This window comes from Odontesthes bonariensis, chromosome 15 (assembly GCF_027942865.1).
Source record: "Odontesthes bonariensis isolate fOdoBon6 chromosome 15, fOdoBon6.hap1, whole genome shotgun sequence".
In the NCBI taxonomy this organism is placed as follows: domain Eukaryota; kingdom Metazoa; phylum Chordata; class Actinopteri; order Atheriniformes; family Atherinopsidae; genus Odontesthes; species Odontesthes bonariensis.
The window spans coordinates 35,619,426-35,646,400 of NC_134520.1; the positions used below are offsets into that span (position 1 = coordinate 35,619,426).

Sequence of the window (26,975 nt, forward strand, 5' to 3'; positions counted from 1 at the left end):
GTTGGATCGATCGATGGATGGATGGTTCGGTGAATGGATGGTTGGGTTGACGGATGGACAGATGGTTGGATGGATGGGTGGGTGGATGGATGGATGGGTGAATGGATGGATGGGTGAATGGATGGTTGGGTTGACGGATGGATAGATGGACGGATGGATGGATGGATGGATGGATGGATGGTTGGATCGATCGATGGATGGATGGTTCGGTGAATGGATGGTTGGGTTGACGGATGGATAGATGGACGGATGGATGGATGGATGGATGGATGGTTGGATCGGTCGATGGATGGATGGTTCGGTGAATGGATGGTTGGGTTGACGGATGGACAGATGGTTGGATGGATGGGTGGGTGGATGGATGGATGGGTGAATGGATGGTTGGGTTGACGGATGGATAGATGGACGGATGGATGGATGGATGGATGGATGGTTGGATCGATCGATGGATGGATGGTTCGGTGAATGGATGGTTGGGTTGACGGATGGATAGATGGACGGATGGATGGTTGGATGGATGGTTGGATGGATCGATGGATGGTTGGATCGATCGATGGATGGATGGTTCGGTGAATGGATGGTTGGGTTGACGGATGGACAGATGGTTGGATGGATGGGTGGATGGATGGATGGACGGATGGATGGTTGGATGGATGGTTGGATGGATGGGTGGATGGATGGGTGGACGGATGGGTGGACGGATGGGTGGACGGATAGGTGGACGGATGGGTGGATATTTTAAGTTACTTTGATTCTTTAGCTCTTCAACCTTCCTATGTGATAACGTCCACTTTCCACATCTCTCTCTTGTGTTCTTGAGGCTACAAACGCCTAACAGAAGGAGGGGATATCAGAGGGCTCAATGTTTGGGATGTGTTACCATCTCACATTTTACAAATATGGGACGTTGTTATGGTTTAAACATGTGCGACTACACCTTCTCTGGTGAGCCAGAGTAATAAGTTTGGTGACCAATGCTTTAAGCTGTTGTGCTGGAGTCCATCCTGCTGATGCTGCTCCGATGCATAAACATCAGTAACCTCAGAAACTCTGACTTTTTAACAGGACACAGTAAAAGGACCTGTTTGGAACCAGCAGTGGAAACGCACAATAAGAAATCCTTCTCCCACAGTCATGGGAAGCTGTGAACGATTCCTGTGAAATGATTTGATCTGTTTCCATCCTTGTTTTTTCTGTCTGTGCAGATTTCTCATGTGATGAAACAGACCAAGGCCCGCCGGTACAGATGCACAGCCTCAGAGAGTTTGAGCAGGTAAGGACCTCTGCGGGATGCTGAGTTCTTGTTGTAAAAGAGGCTAATGCTAACCTGCCTCTGCGTGCTGTTAATCACTACTGAAGTGTTTGAGAAGATGCCGTGGCAACAGAGCAAAGGGAGTTGGATGCTTTTCACTGAGCATCTAAGATTAGATGCAGGTTTCTGACCAGTATCCACAGGAGGTGTGTCTGTGCACCCGTGTTTTAATCCAAAGCATCCAAAGGTCTCTCCTTTGGCTGTCAGCTGATCGGACCAACTGAAACTGACTGATTTGTTTGTTCTGGCAGGTTCTCAGTGCTGTCTTCCAGCTCAGGGCTGCATGTTGGGACAGCTGTGTTTAATCTCACCAGCTACGCTCTTTTGTTATCTGTTGCTCGGTTATTTTTGGTTCAGTTTGGATAAATAGTTTGTCAAAATTGGCCCATTTGTTAGACAGATGAAGGTGGGAAAAGACGGCAGAAATGGAGCTTACAGAGAGAATGGATGGATGGATGGATGGATGGATAGTTCGATGGATGGATGGATGGATGGATGGATGGATAGTTAGATGGAGGGATGGATGGATGGATGGATAGGTAGATGGATGGATGGACGGATAGTTGGATGGATGGATGGATGGATGGATGGATGGATGGATGGATGGATGGATGGATGGATGGGTGGATAGGTAGATGGATGGATGGATGGATAGTTAGATGGATGGAGAGAGGGATGATGGATGGATAGTTAGATGGATGGATGGATGGATGGATAGTTAGATGGATGGATGGATGGATAGTTAGATGGATGGATGGATGGATGGATGGTTGGAGGGATGGATGGATAGTTAGATGGGTGGATGGAGGGATGGATGGATAGATGGATAGTTAGATGAATGGATGGAGGGATGGATGGATAGTTAGATGGATGGATGAATGGATGGATGGATGGATAGTTAGATAAATGGATGGAGGGATGGATGGATAGTTAGATGAATGGATGGAGGGATGGATGGATAGTTAGATGGATGGATGAATGGATGGATGGATAGTTAGATAAATGGATGGATGGATGGATGGATAGTTAGATGGATGGATGGTTGGATGGATGGGTGGATGGATGGATGGATAGTTAGATGAATGGTTGGATGGAGGGATGGATGGATAGTTGGATGGATGGATGGATGGATGGATAGATGGATAGTTAGATGGATGGATGGATGGATGGATGGATGGTTAGATGAATGGATGGATGGATGGATAGTTGGATGGATGGATGGATGGATGGATGGATGGATGGATAGATGGATAGTTAGATGGATGGATGGATGGATGGATGGATGGTTAGATGAATGGATGGATAGATGGATAGTTAGATGGATGGATGAATGGATGGATGGATGGATGGATGGATAGTTGGATGGATGGATGGATGGATGGATGGATGGATAGATGGATAGTTAGATGGATGGATGGATAGATGGATAGTTAGATGGATGGATAGATGGATAGTTAGATGGATGGATGGATGGATGGATGGATGGATGGATGGATGGTTAGATGAATGGATGGATAGATGGATAGTTAGATGGATGGATGAATGGATGGATGGATGGATGGATGGATAGTTGGATGGATGGATGGATGGATGGATGGATGGATGGATGGATAGATGGATAGTTAGATGGATGGATGGATGGATGGATGGATGGATGGATAGATGGATAGTTAGATGGATGGATGGATGGATGGATGGATGGATGGATGGATGGATAGATGGATAGTTAGATGGATGGATGGATGGATGGATGGATGGATGGATGGTTAGATGAATGGATGGATAGATGGATAGTTAGATGGATGGATGAATGGATGGATGGATGGATGGATAGATGGATAGTTAGATGAATGGATGGATGGATAGATGGATAGTTGGATGGATGGATGGATAGATGGATAGTTAGATGGATGGATGGATGGATGGAGGGATGGATGGATGGTTAGATGGATGGATGGATGGATGGATAGTTAGATGGATGTAGGGAGGGATCCATGAAAGACCAGAACTGACCTTAATCCTTGTGAATATCTGGGATATTACATCATCTCCGGCCGGCCACTGAGTTTATCTTCTGTCGGTTCGGACGGGAAACGGCTGGTCAGATTCACAAAGTTGTTTCTGATCCCACTGAAACTTTGCTTTGAGATTGAATGGATGCCCTCATTCAAAGGTTACAAATGTGTGTAATATCTGACCTCATTTAGGGTAATTCAGCCAATTATTTCATTCACAGTATTTCCAACGTCTCAGAGGACGTTGGAGGTCACTGTTTTGCTATAATCTTGAAACTTGCTAACGAGGCTTTTGTTTAACTACCAGTGGACAGATGTTTGTCATCTGATATCGAGTAGAAATGGATTCAGACCTGATTTCAGAGCTTAATCTTTCATCATGTGTTTAAAAACCCGATCCTGGGGTTTTTTGGGTCTCTGCACATGAAAGGCAGACTTTGTGCCGGTTGGAGCCTTTAAACGGGGCAAACAAATTAACCCAATTACTCAAAACTTAATGCAGCGTGACGTTAATTTCACATTCTCTAATATGGTATCCGAGACTCTAACGCACTGAACACATCTGGAAAACTGCACACAAATTCCACCCATGAAAACTATGAATAACTGAGTTCAACTCAAAGTGTTGTGCAGGCAAAGCATGGCCGAAGTGAAGATTCCAGGCTCTTCCTCTTGTTTGGGGACGATCCACCACTGGCTCAGATCTGTTTCCTTTAGCTGACTCGTGGCATTTAACTTGTTTTTCAGACTTTTATTTTAACATAAAAGAAAAGCGTCACCTGCCCCCTTTTTCCCCCTTTTTTCCCCCTCGTGATGCCACCGACGTCGATGGAACTTTGGGTCCTAACCACGAAAGGGGCCATTTTAAAAGTCCCCACATAATCAGATACATTATTTAAATGTGCTGCACCGAGGCATATTTTTAGATGATCAAGCGTTCTGTTTCTGAAGCCACACAGACAGTTTGAGCTGCTTTTTTTCCAGAGTAATGGATTCTGGGAGCTCTGCCAGGTGCATTATGGGTCCGATATAATTCTAGGTGCTTGCTGCAATTACCCTGTCCCCCCCCCCCCCCCGTTCAGTGAAGGACGGAGGGACGTAATGTGGAGGGTTTGGACTGCGCTGCAGACCAGATTAAATGATCTGAAAGGTGAAACTTTTTTCTTTTTGGATGAACCGCCTGAAGTGTTGAAAGGATTCACTTCCTTCACTGAAAGGTCAGCATCACATCCTATTTAATGCCATTAAAGTTTTTTCTTTGAAAGCATGTAACATGCTCAAACAGGAATATTAAGTGTGTTAAGTTGATTTTTGAGTCTGTAAATGGCTTATTGATGTGTTTATAATCTTTAGCATCTTGGGTCTAATTTGACAGCCAAAAGTTAAAGTTGTTTTTATAAGAATCTGAGTTTTGATTCACTGAAACGTGTTGCAACATGAACATAAACCCAGAATCTGAGTCAGAACCAGAGTTAGTTCAGTTCTGAGCAGCTTTAAAGTGAATATCTGCAGATGTTTCCATGGTAACAGCTGCAGAGATTCACTGAAACATGTTCCAACATGAACATAAACCCAGAATCTGAGGCAGAACCAGAGTTAGTTCAGTTCTGAGCAGCTTTAAAGTGAATATCTGCAGATGTTTCCATGGTAACAGCTGCAGAGATTCACTGAAACATGTTCCAACATGAACATAAACCCAGAATCTGAGGCAGAACCAGAGTTAGTTCAGTTCTGAGCAGCTTTAAAGTGAATATCTGCAGATGTTTCCATGGTAACAGCTGCAGAGATTCACTGAAACATGTTCCAACATGAACATAAACCCAGAATCTGAGGCAGAATCAGAGTTAGTTCAGTTCTGAGCAGCTTTAAAGTGAATATCTGCAGATGTTTCCATGGTAACAGCTGCAGAGATTCACTGAAACATGTTCCAACATGAACATAAACCCAGAATCTGAGGCAGAACCAGAGTTAGTTCAGCTCTGAGCAGCTTTAGAGTGAATATCTGCTCTGAGCTCCTTTCTCCTCCAGCACAGCCTGAACCCTCTCAGACGAGCTTTCTGTCCTTTCTTTAAGGAGTCTTCAGGAATAGTTCTCCAGGCTTCTTGAAGGACATCCCAAAGCTCTTCTTTGGATGTGGGCTGCCTTTTGTTCCGTTCTCTGCCAACATGATCCCACACTGCTTCAGTAATGTTGAGGTCCGATCAAATCTTAATTCCAGTCTAAAACCCACAAAGAGCTTCTAGATTATTCATTTCTGGTGGCATAAAACAGTTTAATCATTTCATTTATATTAATTGTTCCATAATTAGTCATTAGATTATATCTTCTATTCCTTTTTTAAGCTTTAAATTGAATCTTATTTACTTTTTCTTGACGTTGAATAACATATAATTCTTATTATTGTCTGTTTTTTTTCCTACTTTTAGACGTGATAACATTCATTATTTTGGGATTAAGGTTTTTTTTTTTTAACTGAATTTCATATATTAATTTGATTCTTTTGGTAACTGAAAGCAGTTTTAAACGTAAATGTACACAAAAGTTGAAACTATGAAGCTGTTTTTCACAGATGCAGCTAAAGAAATGGGAACAAATCTTAATTCCAGTCTAAAACCCACAAAGAGCTTCTAGATTATTCATTTCTGGTAGCATAAAGCAGTTTAATCATTTCATTTATATTAATTGTTCCACACCATGCTGAGATATGAAGAAGGAACAGAAAGAAATGAGGATAGAGTGTGTCGTATATATATATGTCCTTATATTTTGAGATGTTAATCATTGATAATTGAGAATGTTTCTGTCTCCTGTAACCATGTCAGTTTTCGGTTTGCCTCCACCAAACATACGACTTATTCATGGGGAACATGTGCTTAAAATGATGCCGCGATAGAATCAGAAACCATAAAGACACGGCTTATTATGTTCAGAATGAAGACATATTCCCTCTGAAGCTGCGAGCAGATGCAGAGAGCCGAGGCCTTGGCTGCATCACGGTTTCCTTTGAAGTTTCCCTCTGAAGGTCCCACTGAGGGATGAAGGGATGAGTCACGCTCTGAGCAGAAACGCAGCACAGACAGTAGACTGGGAGGCAACCTAAACACAGGCTTTGTACTGAAGGATGAGGAGAAATGGGCTGAGGTTGCTCATGTTGTGTTTGAACTCCGGTTGATATGTTGCAGACCTGCGACGCTCATTATGAGGAGCATTCCTTGTTTTTCTTCTGCATATTTCAGACAGTTTACTGAAGGCTGCACATGCTGTAAACTGTCAGTCGACAAATTTGGATAAATGTTGGAGGGTTATTAGATGCTGGTTCATTTTGCTCGACGGCATGTGGATGAGACCTCTTACTGAAACGCGTTATGTTGCTTTTTTTAACCAAACAAAAGGAAAACACCTTTAATCATATTCATACTTGCTTTGGCCTTTTGAAAAGCAGGAGTTCCCCTCATTAAACTCAAAGTTGTCCGAGTCTCTGAGGGTTTATGGATCACTACCCTGATTGGATTACATCAGGAAACCAATCTTTCGTTGCTGGAAAGCGCTGGATGTTATTTATCTTTCAGAAAGGTCTGATTGGCCTTGAATCAACACGAGTTAATGATGACGTCCTGCTTGTGCAAATGTTCCAACAACATCTTAAAATTACCCAAAAGATCAGGATCTTGTTGGACTCTGCGCCACCAACAGGTCCAGCAGTTTAGATTTGCCGTGTTAATGACGTTAATTATAACAATCAGTGGTATTAGTAGATATATGAAAGTCGAACACACATCTCACTGAGCTCCACACCTGCACTTTTCTACAGCAGTCATGTGGTATTCAGATCCAAATCTACTGAAAAACCATTATTACGATGAGTTATTTTCATGTTCACACTCAACATGTATTATCTAAAGAAACTAAGAGAAGTCCTGATGTTCGCCCGACCAAAAGAGGATGTTCTGTTCTACGTTCCGTTCACAACGATGCACCCAGGGATGGGAACTGTTAAGAATTTAGCAATTCCGGTTCCATTATCGCTCATCGATTCGTTTCCTTATCGATTCTTTTGGTGATTCGTTTCCTTATCGATTCTCTCATCGGCTTGTTTCCTTATCAGTTCTCTTAGCGATTCGTTTCCTTGTCAGTATCGCTTATCGATTAGTTTCCTTGTCGATTCTCTTAGCAATTCGTTTCCTTGTCAGTATCGCTTATCGATTAGTTTCCTTGTCGATTCTCTTAGCGATTTGTTTCCTTAGCAATATCGCTTATCGATTCGTTTCCTTCGGGAATGATAGCAAAACAAAACAGATGTTTACGACGTCCTAAAGCAGAGATACTCATTGCGCGGCTCCTCAAGCGTTAATTGGCGGCTCGCACTCGCATAGTAGCTTATAACAATATGGTAACAATAACAATACATTTTTTCAAATAACACAGCGAATACCGCACAGTATTAAGTACTTTTATTAAGTATTAATTAAGGCTTAATGGTGTTACCGGCTAAAGGGGGCTCTGTTAAACCTGGCAACGCAGCCCGCTTAAACCACCGTCACACTTGACCGCAGAGCACGCTAGCTCCTTTAGCCAGCGCTCGCTAGCTCCTTTAGCCAGAGCATGCTAGCTCCTTTAGCCAGAGCACGCTAGCTCCTTTAGCCAGCGCTCGCTAGCTCCTTTAGTCAGCATGAGATGCAGGCACAATGGATCTGTTTTTAATTAAAAAAGGGCAAAAACCAGCACAAAAACCATGCTCATCCTAAATGTCTCACTATGATTACAACAACAAACTACAAATACAACATGAAGAAAGTCGAGGACATGCACGCCAGCTTCCGCTCAGCCCAGTATTAAGGTACATGTGGTCTGAATTGAAAATGTATTGGCTGTGTTGTTTCTTTTTTTGTTGGATGTTTGCAAAAGGGGACTTTAGTATGTTGTGGTAAAAGTGGCTCTTCCCTTGATTTTGCTCTGCCAATGTGGCTCTTGTGAAAAAAATAGTGAGTATCACTGTCCTGAAGGATCTCACAGAAGTGTGTAAGCAGAAACAGGCGTGGGCATCGCTGCGGGTGATATCCGCAGAAAGCTGTAAAACTGCTTCCAGCGTAGTCACGGATCTGATTCCCGTCAGCATGAAGGAGCATTTACAGTTCAGACTCAAACTGTAACCAACGGAAACAACTGATTTAAAATGTAAAGCAGAAACCGTCGACTTCTTGAGGGAAGAGTTTCCACATTCTGACGGAGCGCATTAAAGTTTGTTGACCTTCCTTTGCCACCGTAGCTCCACATTAAGTTTCCCTGACAGCGTGCACGTTGGTGCTCTCATCTTAATAGAGCGGTCGGGGTTATTGAATCCAGGTTATGGTCGACCGTGCATGTGTGTGCGTCTGTTTGCCTCAGTTTAAAGAATCGGCCCTGCCTCCGACTCTCTGGGGGAAATCTGAACCTGCCGGAGCAGCGTTTGCAGCTGTCAAACATCCACACTCTGCTGTCCTGAGGTTTTCACAACCAAAAAAAAGGGAAAATCGCCCAATCAAAACGCCTCCTTTCTCAAAAAGGCCTTTATTAGTCCACAGAAGAAATTGAAAGCACATGGCCGTCCATAAATGTGAATTCAAACCGACCACCGAGACACTTGGATTGATGGAAGAAGGGGGACGATTGCACATAATTTCAGCCATTAAAACCTCAAGACAAATTAGGGTTGTTAATCTGTTATTTTGACCTCAGCTTCAGTGTTCTTTCCTTAAAAAAGCCACATGCGATATGAAAGGTCTGTCAGGGGTGGATTACTGCTGCCAGAGTGGCAGCAAAGGACCGTCCTCTGCGCTGTTGGGCCAGCAAATCAAAGACGACACTCGATCCTGCAGCCGACAGCGCAGCTGAGCCTGATTAAAACTGCACATTTCTTTTCTTTCCCCCTTTTATCTCCTCCTGACTTCTCCCAGTTTCTGTTGTGGCGTTGGAAAATAGGTCAGAATATTGTGTGTGTGAGAGAGTTCAGCCCTGGAGCTGTTGGCTCTGATTTGCTGCGTGATGTAGCTCTGCATGGTAACTCCATAAAACACAGAGGTAGTGACTCCGGATGAAAGGCAAAGGCAGCAAATGCATGTCCAGCTCCCTCACAGATGGCGGGGAATGGGTGTGAAGCTCAGCCAGTCAGCGCCGGGTTGTAATGTTGAAATGTATTTAGATTCAACGGGGAGGAGAGGAACACGCACATGTGAAACTACGAGCAGCTGAAAGGTTTCACGTGCCGCAGCCTGTCACTGAAACTGTTCTCTCAGTAGGAGGGAATGCTGGGGTTTCATCACAGGTTAAAGTCTTCTGTGCTTCTAACTGCCCCTCATACAGCCCAGGAAGCAGGAAGCCGTGCTGCACCTCTGACCTTTGGGACGCACTCAGCTGGAAACCTGGGCTGTGTTCAAAACTGCATACTACATACTGCATACTGCATACTGCATACTACAGACTACATACTGCATACTGCATACTACATACTACATACTACATACTGCATACTGCATACTACAGACTACATACTACATACTGCCTACTACATACTGCATACTACATACTACATACTGCATACTGCATACTGCATACTGCATACTACATACTGCATACTACATACTACATACTGCATACTACATACTGCATACTGCATACTACAGACTACATACTACATACTGCCTACTACATACTGCATACTACATACTACATACTGCATACTACATACTGCATACTGCATACTACAGACTACATACTACATACTGCCTACTACATACTACATACTGCCTACTACATACTGCATACTACATACTACATACTGCATACTGCATACTACATACTGCATACTACATACTGCATACTGCATACTACATACTGCATACTGCATACTACATACTGCATACTGCATACTACATACTACATACTACATACTGCATACTACATACAACATACTGCATACTGCATACTACATACTGCATACTACATACTACATACTGCATACTACATACTGCATACTGCATACTACATACTACATACTGCATACTGCATACTACATACTGCATACTACATACTACATACTGCATACTGCATACTACATACTACATACTGCATACTGCATACTACATACTGCATACTGCATACTACATACTACATACTGCATACTACATACTACATACTGCATACTGCATACTACATACTGCATACTACATACTGCATACTGCATACTACAGACTACATACTGCATACTGCATACTACATACTGCATACTGCATACTACATACTGCATACTACATACTGCATACTACATACTGCATACTACATACTGCATACTGCATACTACATACTACATACTGCATACTACATACTGCATACTACATACTGCATACTACATACTGCATACTACATACTACATACTGCATACTACATACTACATACTGCATACTACATACTACATACTGCATACTACATACTACATACTGCATACTACATACTGCATACTGCATACTACATACTACATACTGCATACTACATACTGCATACTGCATACTACATACTGCATACTACATACTACATACTGCATACTACATACTGCATACTGCATACTACATACTACATACTGCATACTACATACTGCATACTGCATACTACATACTGCATACTGTATACTGCATACTACATACTGCATACTGCATACTACATACTGCATACTGCATACTACATACTGCATACTACATACTGCATACTACATACTGCATACTACATACATACTGCATACTGCATACTACATACTACATACTGGATACTACATACTACATACTGCATACTACATACTGCATACTACATACATACTGCATACTACATACTGCATACTACATACTGCATACTACATACTACATACATACTGCATACTACATACTGCATACTACATACTACATACTGCATACTGCATACTACATACTGCATACTGCATACTACATACTGCATACTGCATACTGTATACTGCATACTACATACTGCATACTGCATACTGCATACTACATACTACATACTGCATACTACATATTACATACTGCATACTACATTCTACATACTGCATACTGCATACTACATACTGCATACTGCATACTGCATATTGCATACTACATACTGCATACTACATACTACATACTGCATACTACATACTACATACTGCATACTACATATTACATACTGCATACTACATACTACATAGTACATACTGCATACTACATACTTACATACTGCATACTACATACTGCATAGTACATACTGCATACTGCATACTACATACTACATACTGCATACTGCATACTACATACTTCCATACTGCATACTCATCGATCAGACGGTATGCAGAGCGTTTACCCACAATGCATTTGGCTCCTGCCCGAGCCGAAATCAGCCGAAATCAGCCGGAATCATGCATACTAGATTCTCCTAAATGTTGGGTATGCATCATGAGGTTACTACTCGTACTCAAACTACCCAAGATGCAACGTAACGTGACGTCGCCGATCGTCATTTCCTGTCAAAACGGCAGTTTCAAGCTAGCTACAACGAGGGTAGGTTCACTTCCTGTTTTCAAAACAAAAGCACCAATTGTATGGTAATGGCTTTTCCTATGATAAAAGGCAACGGGTATTTTATTTTGGTGAAAATAACAGGAAGTGCGTTGCTCACTGCGGCTAGCTTTAGTAGCGCCGAATTCGTGGGAACAAAATTGTAAATATTCGGGATTTTGTCAGGTTTTCAACACGTTGGGGATCTAAACGACTACTTTCTCACCTGAAAATGTTTCAAATGTTGCTAAAGTTCACAGAGTTTAGAGCTTAAGGGAAATCAGCTTCACTGAGGAAATAAAGTTGACGTTACTCAGAGTTAACTGGCCTCTCCGGGGTTAGCTGCAGGTGCATTTTTTGTTGGTAAAGCAGTTATTAGCTTAAAAGTTTGTGCCCAGATTCATCCATTATTTACATCCTCACTGCTCCCTGTGTAGCAGACACTGTTTATCTGTTTCTCATCAATACTGAGAGGTAAACTCAGAAAATGATAAGAAATAAATCATTCAGATCCGGAAATGAAATGGTAGCTGGTAAATGCAGGACAGAATATTAAAACAAGGTGCTTTCAGAGACAGTTTTTCATTTCTCCTCTTTCGAAAACCACAAAATGATTCAAACTAAGAGAATAAGATCCAATATTTCCTCATATTTTTAGCCAAAAATCTGAAAGAAATCTAACACTTTAATGGAATGAATAAGAGGACAGGAAACTATCTTTCATGAGATAATTATAACTTCTTGTTTTCAAAGAGAAATGGAAGAAAAATGATGTTTCAAAGCTTTTTAAGATCATTACAGGGTCTTTATTTCAGGGAACACCATCCATATCCACATTAGTCCAGTCATATTGATGAATGAGACAGACTTCCGCCATTGAGTTTTCTCAAATCTCCCACAGAGAATAGATACAGATGCCAGTCAGTCTGCACCCTGACTGACCTACACTGCAAAAAAAGAACAGTCAAATCAGCCCTCATTTCTTTCTCTAAAAACCAGGCGGAAGCAAGAAAACCTTCGATTTTAACAAGATTTTAATGAGATTTTAATGAGATTTTAATGAGATTTTAACGAGATTTTAACAAGATTTTAATGAGATTTCAACAGGCTGCAGCTGAAAAATGCTCAGAGATGAAGGGAGACGATCTGAGTGTGCCCCAAAGTTGATGAAAATAGTGAATTTAATCAGCTGATTTACATGTGATGACATCACTGCTCCTTGGATTCCACAGCTTTCAAGTCTCTGTGTGGCTTTGGTTGGACTTTGCATTTAGCCAATTTGAATGTGAACATTCTTTTACTTTGTGTGATGTGTTTATCTGTATTGCCTTTGGAATAATTAGGGTTACCCTAACCCTTAAACAAACCCACCTGGGACCCTTATCTGCAGCCCAAATTTAAACCTTATGGGCCCCACATGGGCATGCTGGCTGGGGCGTAGCGCCGCCTACTGATTGGGAGGTGAACTGCCTTGCGTATCCGAAAGGTTTAACAGCCTCTGCGTGACCACGGAGTTGGATTGACGGAAAACTACGGAGTAGCATACCGAGGTCTTTAATCCGACTGCGAGTAACCCGATCCGATCCAATTCTTAGTCAGATTAAAGTGTCTAAATGAACTTAATAACTCAGTCTTATTGTTATTCATCCATTTTCTATACCCACTGAATCCGTCGGTCGGGTCGCGGGGGGGGGTGGAGCCTATCCCAGTGGTCATCGGGCGAGAGGCGGGGTTACACCCTGGACAGGCCGCCAGTAGTCTTATTGTTATTTAGCCCTTAATCCGATCCGGTCCAATTTATAGTCAGATTAAGATGTATACATGAATTTAATAACTCAGTCTGATTGTTATTTAGCCCTTAATCCGATCCGGTCCAATTCTTAGTCAGATTAAGGTGTATACATGAACTTAATAACTCATTCTTATTGTTATTTAGCCCTTAATCCGATCCGGTCCCATTCTTAGTCAGATTAAGGTGTATACATGAATTTAATAACTCAGTCTGATTGTTATTTAGCCCTTAATCCGATCCGGTCCCATTCTTAGTCAGATTAAGGTGTATACATGAATTTAATAACTCAGTCTGATTGTAATTTAGCCAATTATCTGATCCTTTCAGTCCCATGAAACCAAGTCCATCACAATTAAACAAACCTTTGACCAACATATCCTGAGGACACTTCCTGTTTCTGTGTGGACTGCAGCTGGACACCAGCAACACTTTTAAAAGAGATCCAATCAGAGCTCTGCACTGAAACGGCTGCATGAATGATGGTTGTGATGGAGTGACCATCACTAGGGTTGTGGGTGTGTTCTGACTGTCACGCCAATGAGCCTGGCTCTTTGGTGTAGTGGTCAGAGCCCCAGTTTAGTACCCAGAAGGCCGGGGTTCGAGTCCCGGCGGCGCAACTCTACTCCCCTTCGCTACAATGGTGTTGGGATCACAGACAGCAGTGGGCTGTATTTTTAGCAGTGTATCCGGGGGATGAGCCCATGAGCCCTAATGGACGCGCTGACAGAGGAGGGATCGGTTTTCACCGCTGCAGCACTCAGACGAGCCGCAGATCGATACACTTCAGCTCAGCTTTCAGCTCAGCCAACCGGCAGATCCACTCCAGCTCAAATTAGATGACATCACAGCTGCTTTTTCACATCACAGTTACTGTAAAATCTGTGGCACTTTTCTGTCAATTTAGTCCCAAGACGAGCGTTTCTGCAGACATGTTCATCATAGTGGGGTCACCATCCTCTTTTACCAGAACCCGTTACTATGGTTACCTAATCTAAATTTCTTTTGTCTGTTTGGTTAAAAAGTTGATGAAAAAGGCCAAATCTGGGTGAAGAAACCAGAAAATAGACCTTAAAGGTTGAATTTGAATCCCACTGTGTCACTTATTATAATCTGGATTTTTTTCTTCTTTCTTAAGGACATCACTTTCAGATCCTGTTCATCTGCTGTAGATAGTTCTTTAGGCCTGACACTTCTTCTTTTGTCCTCCACTTGTCCAGTTTCCTCAAATGTTTTAACCCTCTAACCGCCAAAGTCGCAGAATTGCGACATGACGTCAGCATAAACAAAACAGTCTGTAGATAAAATAAACGGGCTTTAAGGTGTTCAGTCCTCCTACCACTAGTTGGCAAACATGTTACCCTTTCAAACAAGACCAAGCTCACGTCATTTTGTAGTTCACAGTGTTTTTATAAGGCAGTGCAAAAAAGCCGCGCTAGCTCAGATACGGAAGTAGTTATTCAGAGCTTTTCTGTAGAGACGTGCGAGTCGAATTTTTATTGTCAGCGAACTATTAGTGAGTTTTTAACACCATGGCTTGTAAGAAGTTGAACCGTGCGGAAGTATTGAGCATGCTATTTGCCGATTCCGACTCCGAAGGAGAGTTTTTGCCTCGTGAGGAGGAGGATCGGACGAGCGCTCATGCTTCCCACGGTGAAACTTCCGAAGGCAATGGTGCCGGCATGCGAAGCGAGGCTGTTCTCCAAGCACACACACACACTCCAACTCATTCGCTGCCGTTATCCAACCTCAATGGAGTGGGTGGTAGTGGGGAACGCGGTCGCAGTGTCCGTAGAGGTGTTGGTCGAGGAATCAGGGGTGGGAGAAGTGGGTCTGGTATCTTTAGCATGCGCTCTCTCCACCCAGCCTCCGGTGCCGCGGCGCGCCTATCCGCCAGCGCAATGATCCTGACATTTTACCACTTGTTTTATTATTGTATTCCTCATTCCTGATCATTATGAATAAGGTTGAACAGGTTAAAAAAAAAAAAAAATCAATTCAATGTCTTCCACTTCTTGCATGTGTTTTCCTACCCTATGGTAGCCTAATGATGACAGTATTTTACCACTTTCTCCTGTTTTATTGTTGGTTTCCTCCTTATGAATGATGGTAAAAGACAGAAAAATGAAAATAAGTTCAAACATCAAGTCAATATCCACCATTTCCTGAAAAAATATAGGCAACTTTTCACATGCGTTTTCCTACTATATGGTAATGATGATATAGTAATATTTTACTACATTATTCTGTTTTATTGTTGCTTTCCTGTTCCCTGATCATTATAGATGATGATAAATAGACAAAAAGAAAAAAAAGTTTCAAAAAAACAAGTTCATAATCACTTAATTCCAATATTTCCTGAACATAATGAGATTCAAAATGGCTGCCACCTGATGACGCCATAATATGCAAATTAGATCAATAATTTCATACCCCACATAAACTATGGATCATGGGCAACATTTTTCTAATGTACAGTAGGCATCTATCTTTAACCCCCTTTCAGCCACCAGCTTTGGAAATATTAATGTCAAAATCCAGTATTTTCAAAAAACAATCTTGGCGCCTAAAGGGTTAAGGACACACTGCACACCATGCTGAGATATGCCAAGTTTTCAGCTAACAGCTCTTTGGGAATCACCTTGTTGCTGCAAAAATCCTGTTTTCTGTCTGTCACACTGTGTTATCTTTGCTGTTTTTCACACATGCAGCTAAAGAAATGGGAACAAATCTTAATTCCAGTCTAAAACCCACAAAGAGCTTCTAGATTATTCATTTCTGGTGGCATAAAACAGTTTAATCATTTCATTTATATTAATTGTTCCATAATTAGTCATTAGATTATATCTTATATTCCTTTTTTAAGCTTTAAATTTAATCTTATTTACTTTTTCTTGATGTTGAATAACATATAATTCTTATTATTGTCTGTTTTTTCCTACTTTTCTACTTTTAGACGTGATAACGTTCATTTATGCAGTTTTTCATAGATGCAACTAAAGAAATGGGAACAAATGATGTGACAGGCTGCTGGGAACAAAGTGCCTAAAGATCCAGTTTAAAACGGCTTCTTTGCTAAGCTGCAAAGTATCGTGTTCTTCAAGCTTTCTTATTGAGGAACCTTCTAGTTTCAGGCTCTCTCAGACTTGAGTTTATTTGCAAAATAATGTTTGAGGTGAGAAACCTGGACCTGAGCAGTGGCTTTCAGCAGTGTGCTGTGTGGAGGACACATAAATAATGCAGCAGCAGCAGGGAGAGTGTCCAGTGTTCAGTTCAACATCTAAATACAGAATCATTCACTTAAGAAGCTAAAATAAAACTTTAATTGTTTTTTTTTACTAAAAACCACATGAAGACTTCATCAGTAAGTTGCTGCGTCTGTGGACCCACTGAGGATTTATTTTGCGCTACACTAGCGCCACCACCTGGAAGTAAACCAACACGGTCTGTGTACACTGGCAGACCGAAGTCGGTTTAACTTGTTAATTGATTCCAGGCGAGTGCAATAAATTTGCGCTCCTCTCCAGCGGGTCAGAGAAGACATATTGACTTGATCACAGCGTCGGTCATGGATGATAATTGTTAAGTTAAAGTGTAGAATAATCTGCTCCCAACACACTCCCAGCGGTCACACGGCCGCTCCGGCTGCCAGACACTTTGTTTTATTTCACTCACACTTTTATTATCTTTAGTTCCTCGAAAGGATGGCAGCAGATTATCTCCAGCACCTCCAACCGTGTGTGAAGAGCATCACTTTCAGACACAGAGTGTGTTTTCTCTTCCTCTGAATTAGGTTTTTACGTGTTATATCTCAACATCCTTTCTCCCCCCTGAGCCCACGGATCATATGGAACCACTTACAAACAAAAAGGCAACAGAAATTCCCATCATTCAGTCTTGTACTTAGCGGCCGGCTGGGTCCTGCAATTACTCTGACAGTACAAGCATCTTTTACTGCCGGGTCAGAGAACCGCAGTCCATAGCAATCACCTCCTGAGGAGAAGTAATTGTTACGGTCATATGACTGAACCCACAGTTCGAGGATGCAACGTGTCATAAACAGTGTGAGAATATTAGATGAAGTTATTTCCACCATGTTTGATGACAACCTGCACAGAGACGGGTCAACTCTGCAGGAAAAGAAGCCAAAGGAAAGCATCAGTAACACCGAAAGGGAAGAAAAGCAGGTCAAAGCAGGCTGAAGAGAAGCAGCCACGGACGGTGGAGGGTTGGTTCAGAGACGAATCACCAGGAGACGATGCTGGAGCTTTAGTTTGGTCCAATGAAACACAGAAAGATGACCGGCTGAATTAAAGGTGGGGTCTGAGATCTTGGAAAAACGGTTCCTGCAAGCTATATTTTTGAAAATACACAACCTTGCCTCTCCCTTCAGCCCACCCCTCGAAACCACGCCTTCAAAACACATGAACGAGTCACGAGTCTGTGAACGCGCAGGGGGGCTGACGGTTGATTGGCATGTCAGAATCCAATAGAAGTAATTCTCATAATTACTTCTATTGGTCAGACATTTCCTCTTGCTACACCCTCTACAATGGACGAAAATATTTAGTATTTTTTCCAAACATTCTATTTTAGTGGGTGCAATGGGGTCGTGAGGAGGTTTTCAGACAATATGATAAAAAATGCTCCAGAAAACATCACAGACCCCACCTTTAAGAGATCAACATCATGAAACATTTCAACCAGAAAAAAGTAAAAACGTGTCCTTAACGTGTCCTTAACGTGTCCCTAACGTGTCCTTAACGTGTCCTTAACGTGTCCCTAATGTGTCCCTAACGTGTCTGTAACGTGTCCTTAACGTGTCCTTAACGTGTCTGTAATGTGTCCTTAACGTGTCCTTAACGTGTCCCTAACGTGTCCGTAACGTGTCCGTAACGTGTCCCTAACGTGTCCCTAACGTGTCCCTAATGTGACTTTAGCATGTTCGTTAACGCATCCTTAGCGTGTCCACCTGCCTCTGACCACCTGCCACCAGCCTCTGACCACCTGCCACCTTCCTCTGACCACCTGCCTCTGGCCACCTGCCTCTGGCCACCTGCCTCTGACCACCTGCCACCAGCCTCTGACCACCTGCCACCTGCCTCTGGCCACCTGCCTCTGGCCACCTGCCTCTGACCACCTGCCACCAGCCTCTGACCACCTGCCACCTTCCTCTGGCCACCTTCCTCTGGCCACCTGCCTCTGGCCACCTGCCTCTGACCACCTGCCACCTTCCTCTGACCACCTGCCACCTGCCTCTGGCCACCTGCCTCTGACCACCTGCCACCTGCCTCTGGCCACCTTCCTCTGACCACCTGCCACCTTCCTCTGACCACCTGCCACCTTCCTCTGACCACCTGCCACCTTCCTCTGGCCACCTGCCTCTGACCACCTGCCACCAGCCTCTGACCACCTGCCACCTTCCTCTGACCACCTGCCTCTGGCCACCTGCCTCTGGCCACCTGCCTCTGACCACCTGCCACCAGCCTCTGACCACCTGCCACCTGCCTCTGGCCACCTGCCTCTGGCCACCTGCCTCTGACCACCTGCCACCAGCCTCTGACCACCTGCCACCTTCCTCTGGCCACCTTCCTCTGGCCACCTGCCTCTGGCCACCTGCCTCTGACCACCTGCCACCTTCCTCTGACCACCTGCCACCTGCCTCTGGCCACCTGCCTCTGACCACCTGCCACCTGCCTCTGGCCACCTTCCTCTGACCACCTGCCACCTTCCTCTGACCACCTGCCACCTTCCTCTGACCACCTGCCACCTTCCTCTGGCCACCTGCCTCTGACCACCTGCCACCAGCCTCTGACCACCTGCCACCTTCCTCTGACCACCTGCCTCTGGCCACCTGCCTCTGGCCACCTGCCTCTGACCACCTGCCACCTTCCTCTGACCACCTGCCACCTGCCTCTGACCACCTGCCACCTGCCACCTGCCTCTGGCCACCTTCCTCTGACCACCTGCCACCTTCCTCTGACCACCTGCCACCTTCCTCTGGCCACCTGCCTCTGGCCACCTGCCTCTGACCACCTGCCACCTGCCTCTGACCACCTGCCTCTGACCACCTGCCTCTGACCACCTGCCTCTGACCACCTGCCACCAGCCTCTGACCACCTGCCTCTGACCACCTGCCACCTGCCTCTGACCACCTGCCACCTGCCTCTGACCACCAGCCTCTGACCACCTGCCACCTGCCTCTGACCACCTGTCACCTGCCTCTGACCACCTGCCACCAGCCTCTGGCCACCTGCCTCTGACCACCTGCCACCTGCCTCTGACCACCTGCCACCTGCCTCTGACCACCTGCCACCAGCCTCTGGCCACCTGCCTCTGACCACCTGCCACCAGCCTCTGGCCACCTGCCTCTGACCACCTGCCACCTGCCTCTGACCACCTGCCACCATTCTCTGACCACCTGCCACCTGCCTCTGACCACCTGCCACCTGCCTCTGACCACCTGCCTCTGACCACCTGCTGATTGCTTTCACCTCCCAGCACCAGCAGAGAGTTTGATGCTGACCTGAAACCAGAGTTTAGTCCATAAAAGACACATCAAACACGGCTAAATGCTCCGCAGATCGGGTCATCTTTGGACTTAATTCTGCAGTTAGAAGCCACATTAAAAGTCCTAATTCTGGTGGTCCTAACGTGTTGGACGCATTTCTTCCTCCTCCAGCTGCCGAGGAGCCGGCAGATGTGCCGGTCTTCCTGTCAGAAACACCTTTAAATGTGATGTGAACCTTCACAAGGCTTCCTTTGTATCTCCCTGATGTCGCTGCTCTGACTGTGAGGTGTGTTTCCCATCAGTTATTACCGATAGACTGGCTGAGGTTCTGCATTGGTTATTGTTTTACAGAGTCTCTCTCTCCATCTCCCTTTCTCCCTTTCTCCCTTTCTCCTCGTCTTTAAGTCTCTGCCTCTCTCTGGGTTTGGATGTCTTATGAAAGGTTGTGAAAGAGGGACATGTGCACAGCAGACCCCCGAACCTTCCTTTTCCTCCCTTCCCTCGCATACCAGAGAAAACTCTCTCCCCTGCCAAAGAAACAGGGGGAGGAAAAAGTGATGTTTGAAGGAAAAGAAACTTGGAGCTGCTCTCTGCAGCCATGTGTCATCATTTATTTCCAAATGTGGGTTTCCTGGAATCTGCATTAGAATAAAGTGTTGAAACCCCCGAGGTTCTGCTTCAGGGGGCAGGTGCTTTATCTGTGATGAGCAGGCCTTAAGGTGGAATGGTTAGGTGCTTTATCTGTGATGGAGCAGGCCTTAAGGTGGAATGGTTAGGTGCTTTATCTGTGATGAGCAGGCCTTAAGGTGGAATGGTTAGGTGCTTTATCTGTGATGGAGCAGGCCTTAAGGTGGAATGGTTTGGTGCTTTATCTGTGATGGAGCAGGCCTTAAGGTGGAATGGTTAGGTGCTTTATCTGTGATGGAGCAGGCCTTAAGGTGGAATGGTTAGGTGCTTTATCTGTGATGGAGCAGGCCTTAAGGTGGAATGGTTAGGTGCTTTATCTGTGATGGAGCAGGCGTTAAGGTGGAATGGTTAGGTGCTTTCTCTGTGATGAGCAGGCCTTAAGGTGGAATGGTTAGGTGCTTTATCTGTGATGGAGCAGGCCTTAAGGTGGAATGGTTAGGTGCTTTATCTGTGATGGAGCAGAACTTAAGGTGGAATGGTTAGGTGCTTTATCTGTGATGGAGCAGGCCTTAAGGTGGAATGGTTAGGTGCTTTCTCTGTGATGGAGCAGGCCTTAAGGTGGAATGGTTAGGTGCTTTATCTGTGATGGAGCAGGCCTTAAGGTGGAATGGTTTGGTGCTTTATCTGTGATGGAGCAGGCCTTAAGGTGGAATGGTTAGGTGCTTTCTCTGTGATGGAGCAGGCCTTAAGGTGGAATGGTTAGGTGCTTTATCTGTGATGGAGCAGGCGTTAAGGTGGAATGGTTAGGTGCTTTATCTGTGATGGAGCAGGCCTTAAGGTGGAATGGTTAGGTGCTTTCTCTGTGATGAGCAGGCCTTAAGGTGGAATGGTTAGGTGCTTTATCTGTGATGGAGCAGGCCTTAAGGTGGAATGGTTAGGTGCTTTATCTGTGATGGAGCAGGCCTTAAGGTGGAATGGTTTGGTGCTTTATCTGTGATGGAGCAGGCCTTAAGGTGGAATGGTTAGGTGCTTTATCTGTGATGGAGCGGGCCTTAAGGTGGAATGGTTAGGTGCTTTATCTGTGATGGAGCAGGCCTTAAGGTGGAATGGTTAGGTGCTTTCTCTGTGATGGAGCAGGCCTTAAGGTGGAATGGTTAGGTGCTTTCTCTGTGATGGAGCAGGCCTTAAGGTGGAATGGTTAGGTGCTTTATCTGTGATGAGCAGGCCTTAAGGTGGAATGGTTAGGTGCTTTATCTGTGATGGAGCAGGCCTTAAGGTGGAATGGTTAGGTGCTTTATCTGTGATGGAGCAGGCCTTAAGGTGGAATGGTTTGGTGCTTTATCTGTGATGGAGCAGGCCTTAAGGTGGAATGGTTTGGTGCTTTATCTGTGATGGAGCAGGCCTTAAGGTGGAATGGTTAGGTAATTATCTGTGATGGAGCGGGCCTTAAGGTGGAATGGTTAGGTGCTTTATCTGTGATGGAGCAGGCCTTAAGGTGGAATGGTTAGGTGCTTTATCTGTGATGAGCAGGCCTTAAGGTGGAATGGTTAGGTGCTTTATCTGTGATGAGCAGGCCTTAAGGTGGAATGGTTAGGTGCTTTATCTGTGATGGAGCAGGCCTTAAGGTGGAATGGTTTGGTGCTTTATCTGTGATGGAGCAGGCCTTAAGGTGGAATGGTTAGGTGCTTTATCTGTGATGAGCAGGCCTTAAGGTGGAATGGTTAGGTGCTTTATCTGTGATGGAGCAGGCCTTAAGGTGGAATGGTTAGGTGCTTTCTCTGTGATGGAGCGGGCCTTAAGGTGGAATGGTTAGGTGCTTTATCTGTGATGAGCAGGCCTTAAGGTGGAATGGTTAGGTGCTTTATCTGTGATGAGCAGGCCTTAAGGTGGAATGGTTAGGTGCTTTCTCTGTGATGAGCAGGCCTTAAGGTGGAATGGTTTGGTGCTTTATGGTTAGGTGCTTTATCTGTGATGGAGCAGGCCTTAAGGTGGAATGGTTTCTACAAACAACTAACAAAGTGTGTAATGAAATATGTCTGAATACAGATGGTGGAAAAATGTCAGTCTTAGTTTTACTGGATCTCAGTGCTGCATTTGATACAGTTGACCACAATATATTACTCAAACGACTGGAGAACTGGGCGGGTCTTTCCGGAACTGTACTAAACTGGTTCAAAACATACTTAGAGAACAGGAAGTACTTTGTGTCAATAGGTAACTTTACATCTGAGCACACAATAGTTACATGTGGAGTTCCCCAAGGTTCCATCCTGGGACCTCTTCTGTTTAACATCTACATGCTCCCACTGGCACAGATTATAAAAAACAACAGAATAAACTACCACAGCTATGCAGATGACACACAGATATATATTACAGTGTCACCAGGAGACCGAGGCCCTGTACAGGCTCTTGGTAAATGCATTGAGGAGATTAATGACTGGATGTGCCACAACTTTCTCCAGCTAAACAAACACAAAACTGAGGTAATCGTCTTTGGAGCCAAAGAGAAACGATTACAGGTCACCACAGAACTTCAATCTATACACCTAGAAACCACCAACCAGGCCAGAACTCTGGGTGTAGTGATGGAATCAGACCCAAACTTGGAAAAACACATTAAGGCAGTAACAAAGTCAGCCTACTATCACCTTAAGAATATATTAAGGTTAAAGGATCTGATGTCCCATATCATATGAAACAAGCTTTTTTTGACATTTGAAGAGGTTTTTAAGCTAATTTCATTTTATCTCAAAAGTCCTAAATATCACATCTTATTTCAAGAAATCTTGACAAGCCGATTTTCACTAGTTCCATTGGCAGATGTTTTTGCTTATTTCAAGCAAAAACGTCTTTTATTTGTTGTTTTTTTACTTATTTTTGGAGCGGCATTTTCTCCAGTGCTCTGTTGAATGTGACGAGTTCAGCAGCTCCAGAGCAGCTTGTCCTCAGTGTTTCAACATGTTTTCAACCCGATTAGATATCGAACAGCCTTGTTTTTCTGTTCCAGATGAGTCAGACGCTCTGACTTACAGAACATATCAGAATCAGTTCCTGCGTTTCCTCTAACATGTAATTAACACGCTGTTTATTGGAAACTGCCCAACCGTTTTAATGTCTCACTTCTTTGTTTGGAGCCACTGGGCTGCTTGGAACGGCTTTCTGCAAACCCAGCTTTTTTCTTCCTCCAATTAAAAGCCAAAGTGAGTCTCTGAAATGGCAGTTTTTCCCTTTGAGAAAACATGTCAGGACTTCTTTTTGTCTCTGGCCCTCGTCCCCTCTCCACCCTGTGGGAAAATATTTTCTTTTGGCTCCGAACGGCAGAATTGAACCATCACATTCGGCGCTTCAGAACCTGCTGCTTTCGCCCATGCTGGGCGAGGCTGAGAGCATGTTGGACCAGTTCCCTCACAGCTCGTATCCCCCGCGCAACCTCTGCGAACATCTGTTAACCTCCAGAACAATAATCCTCACTTTGAATGCTTTTCTAAGTTGTTTACAGAAACATTTTAGGACCACATCCATCATTATTTCTTTTATTTTATATATTTCCAGGAAGCAGCTGCAGAGATCCACTGAAACATGTTCCAACATGGATATAAACCCAGAATCTGAGTCAGAACCAGAGTTAGTTCAGCTCTGAGCAGCTTTAAAGTGAATATCTGCAGATGTTTCCATGGTAACAGCTGCAGAGATTCACTGAAACATGTTCCAACATGAACATAAACCCAGAATCTGAGTCAGAACCAGAGTTAGTTCAGCTCTGAGCAGCTTTAAAGTGAATATCTGCAGATGTTTCCATGGTAACAGCTGCAGAGATTCACTGAAACATGTTCCAACATGAACATAAACCCAGAATCTGAGGCAGAACCAGAGTTAGTTCAGTTCTGAGCAGCTTTAAAGTGAATATCTGCAGATGTTTCCATGGTAACAGCTGCAGAGATTCACTGAAACATGTTCCAACATGAACATAAACCCAGAATCTGAGGCAGAACCAGAGTTAGTTCAGTTCTGAGCAGCTTTAAAGTGAATATCTGCAGATGTTTCCATGGTAACAGCTGCAGAGATTCACTGAAACATGTTCCAACATGAACATAAACCCAGAATCTGAGGCAGAACCAGAGTTAGTTCAGCTCTGAGCAGCTTTAAAGCGAATATCTGCAGATGTTTCCATGGTAACAGCTGCAGAGATTCACTGAAACGTGTTCCAACATGAACATAAACCCAGAATCTGAGGCAGAACCAGAGTTAGTTCAGTTCTGAGCAGCTTTAAAGTGAATATCTGCAGATGTTTCCATGGTAACAGCTGCAGAGATTCACTGAAACATGTTCCAACATGAACATAAACCCAGAATCTGAGGCAGAACCAGAGTTAGTTCAGTTCTGAGCAGCTTTAAAGTGAATATCTGCTCTGAGCTCCTTTCTCCTCCAGCACAGCCTGAACCCTCTCAGACGAGCTTTCTGTCCTTTCTTTAAGTTAGTTCTTTAGGCCTGACACTTCTTCTTCTGTCCTCCACTTGTCCAGTTTCCTCAAATGTTTTAAGGACACACTGCACACCATGCTGAGATATGCCAAGTTTTCAGCTAACAGCTCTTTGGGAATCACCTTGTTGCTGCAGAAATCCTGTTTTCTGTCTGTCACACTGTGTTATCTTTGCTGTTTTTCACACATGCAGCTAAAGAAATGGGAACAAATCTTAATTCCAGTCTAAAACCCACAAAGAGCTTCTAGATTATTCATTTCTGGTGGCATAAAGCAGTTTAATCATTTCATTTATATTAATTGTTCCATAATTAGTCATTAGATTACATCTTATATTCCTTTTTTAAGCTTTAAATTGAATCTTATTTACTTTTTCTTGATGTTGAATAACTTATAATTCTTATTATTGTCTGTTTTTTTTCTACTTTTCTACTTTTAGACGTGAATTTCTTATATTAATTTGACTCTTTTGGTAACTGAACGTAGTTTTAATGTAAATGTATAAAAAAAGTTGAAACTATGAAGCTGTTTTTCACAGATGCAGCTAAAGAAATGGGAACACATGATGTGTCTCTGTGACAGGCTGCTGGGAAGTCAGAGGAAAACAGAAAAAATGAGGACTAAATCAGGAGTGAACACTGTGCAAACTGTGCATAAATGCACCAGTATGGTTTCTCTAATACGCTGTAATTTAGCTGAGTTCTTTGCACATTTCTTTAATCCAACAGAACGGAACCTGCTGGGTGATACTTACATTTTAGTTGTTCTCTGACTGGAACACAGTATCTGCTCTTTCCTAAATGTGTTCATGTGCTCTGCAAAACAATTAGAAATAACTTGAAAGGAAAACCACAGAACATGACATTAGAACCGACCGCATGAATGAGAGACCGGGCTGTTAAACACACATGGGAGCAGCTGATGGATCAGAGTAGGCTGTCAGTGGTGAAACGCAGTTAATCATGTGTTTCTGATACTTTTTATAAATATTTGGGCATCTTTTTATCCTGAAACAGAAACAGAAAAAGACAGAAGTGATCCAGCACTGTTTGGAGCCAAAGACGATAAGAAAACAGAGGAGGTGAAACGCTTTCTGAGGCCAAACACTTATTCTAAAAAGCTTTCTTTGTTTTGTCCTTCAGAAAAAATACATTAAAGTTCTGTTTATGATAAAGTTAAATCTGCAAATCCTTCGTCTCTTATCGCTCCGTTGTTTCTAAACTGAAACCCTTCCAAGTTTGTTTCGGAACAAAAAGAAATGGACAGACTCTAAATCTATTTCTGACAAAAAAAAAAGGAGAGCGTTTGGGCCGTGGGTAACTCCTGGAGTAACCGACGCTCGTCTATAAAGGACCGGCACAAAAAAAAACTTAAAGGAAGATTATTTTTAGCCTTATTTATCCTGCCATCTCATGATTTTTAGCCTTGGGTTGTGACTTTGCTGAGGTTTGTGGATGCCTGTTCCTCTGGTCTGGGCTGCATTAGATCAGATTTTAAATGTCAAGAAACCAGTTAATTTACTGAAAGAAAATACTGCCCGACATAATAATCCACAAATCAAGTCAGAGGTTTGTGGAAACCTTTAAAGTTTCTTCAGAAGTTTAGAGAAAAAAGGCTGAAGAGAAAAAGTCAGGAGGCAGTTTTCAAAGAACGCTTCAGTTTCAG

General features: G+C 43.6%; 1 protein-coding gene across 2 annotated transcripts in view; it reads left to right on the forward strand.

Annotated features, from left to right (window-relative positions):
* The window catches only part of pde4dip (phosphodiesterase 4D interacting protein), a 159,821-nt gene that overhangs the window by 24,749 nt on the left and 108,097 nt on the right, over positions 1 to 26,975 (forward strand). For both annotated transcript variants that reach the window (XM_075486076.1, XM_075486075.1), the window contains exon 3: positions 1,206 to 1,273. In XM_075486076.1, coding sequence (XP_075342191.1) covers positions 1,206 to 1,273 — 68 coding nt within the window. The remainder of the gene's footprint in view (positions 1 to 1,205; positions 1,274 to 26,975) is intronic.